The following is a 1,819-nucleotide window of genomic DNA, read 5'->3' on the forward strand; positions in this document are numbered from 1 at the left end:
GTGTGTGTGTGTGTGTGTGTGTGTGTGTGTGTGTGTGTGTGTGTGCGCGCACCTGTACGTCCTCAAGCCTGCGGTGGTCTCCTCTGAACTCTGGAAAGTTCTTACGGATGTCCACCGTGCGAATCTTTTCCACCAGCAGGTCTGTTTTGTTGAGGAAGAGGATGATAGACACGTTGAGGAAGAGCTTGTTGTTGACGATCGTCTCAAAAATATTCATGCTCTCCACCAAACGGTTTGTCCTCCGATCCTCCATCAAGACCTGGAATCACACACACACAATTATCCTTTGGGGTTTTTTTCAGGTTTTATCTGAGCACCAATTAGGGATTCAGTCATCATCATATGACTGTTGATTTGAACCGGAGCCACGTCTGAGGGAACAATCAAGTTTCCTCAGCCTCCCACAAAGAGACCTTTGTGTAAATCTCAAATGCTGTGTCTCTCTGATGTTTCGTTTCCATTTTGTATTTCTAAAAGTCAAGAGAATAATGTTCCGACTCACTAAGCTCTAACCAACATCAGCGTCACATGGTCAGAAAAGTCTTACCTGATCGTACTCTGATGATGAAACCATGAAGAGTATCGATGTGATCCCGTCGAAACACTGAAACCATTTCTGCCTCTGGGACCTCTGCCCTCCGACATCAACCATTTTGAAAGGAATCTTTTTGATAACAAAGTCGTGCTCGACTATGCCTTTTGTTGCCTTCCTCGCAAACAAAATGTCCTGCTTGCTTGGGATATAGTTCTGAAAAAGAGAGATAAAACATGTTGTCAGAAGTTGAAAGAGGTGAAGAAATGCAAAGTCCACCAGATTTAACGAGTCACTGTGACTCACCAGTTGACCAATACGATCCAAGCTATCCAGGAAGTATTTGACCGACTCACTCTGCAGGAGACAAGAGGAAAAAAAATCCATTACGGACACAAAATGCAAGAGTCTGTGCCAAATGCATAAGTAACGTGAGGAAGTAAGGACAGTGAGGTTTCAGTTGGTCTTTGTGTGTGTGCACGACCACCAGCAAGGACTATATTTGTATTGTAAAGATATTGGTTACTGTTGGCAATTTATTCAATAATGTCTACGTTTACCAGCTGTTTGCGTAGCAATTAGTGCTGTCTGTTAAGCGTTTTATTAACGGCGTTAACGCAAACCCATTTTAACAAAGTAAATTTTTTATCGCAAGATTAACGTTCTTTTTAGCCTAGCAATTTTTGTAGTTTTTTCACATGCTGTTGCAACAACTAGTAACGTTAGAAAAACTACAACACCACACCGGATCTAGCTAGACCTGAAACAAAACAACAGGCATGTCGCACACACTTGTTTGGGCATGCGAGCTGGCCAAAGAGTAATAATGTCACTTTTTGAGTGGATTGCGAGCGTGAGACGCCGAAATGGATGCAAATTAGATTCTGAATGGAAAGTTTACTTTTTAAAAAGTTGCCAAATGGTACCATTGACAAGACCAAAGAGATTGGTGTGTTTTGTCGATGTGAACTGAGCTATCATCGCAGTACGTCCAGTCTGAAATACTGCCCAGCACACAGCTGATGCCAATTTTCCGCCCCCCTCCCCCCCCCCCTCGTCAAAGTATTTTTTTCACCCTTTTATTGATGGACAGTGTTACATTGTGTGAGAGATTATTTGCTCCAAGTGTGAATGCCTGTTCCATGTGAGAATGTTAGGTGTGAAATTGAACACTACAGTAGGCTTTATGCCAATGTTGTTTTCAATAAAAAAAAACATTTGCACAAAGGAAGCTGACCCACTTTTCCACGTTGATAAGAGCATTAAAATGAGAAAAAATTATGGGAC

The 1,819-nt window shown here is 42.1% G+C and overlaps 1 protein-coding gene across 3 annotated transcripts in view; it reads right to left on the bottom strand.

Moving 5' to 3' along the window:
- gna12a (guanine nucleotide binding protein (G protein) alpha 12a) overlaps positions 1–1,819 on the bottom strand; it is a 21,982-nt gene that overhangs the window by 4,911 nt on the left and 15,252 nt on the right. For 2 of the 3 annotated variants that reach the window (XM_032542274.1, XM_032542265.1), the window contains 3 exons: positions 839–889; positions 548–748; positions 53–259 (listed from right to left, as the gene is read on the bottom strand). In XM_032542274.1, the coding sequence (XP_032398165.1) occupies positions 53–259; positions 548–748; positions 839–889 (459 nt within the window). Of the gene's footprint in view, positions 1–52; positions 260–547; positions 890–1,819 lie in introns of all 3 variants that reach the window. The other variant, XM_032542255.1, reaches the window with a different exon arrangement.

Source organism: Etheostoma spectabile, chromosome 2 (genome assembly GCF_008692095.1).
Source record: "Etheostoma spectabile isolate EspeVRDwgs_2016 chromosome 2, UIUC_Espe_1.0, whole genome shotgun sequence".
NCBI classification, from domain to species: Eukaryota; Metazoa; Chordata; class Actinopteri; order Perciformes; family Percidae; genus Etheostoma; species Etheostoma spectabile.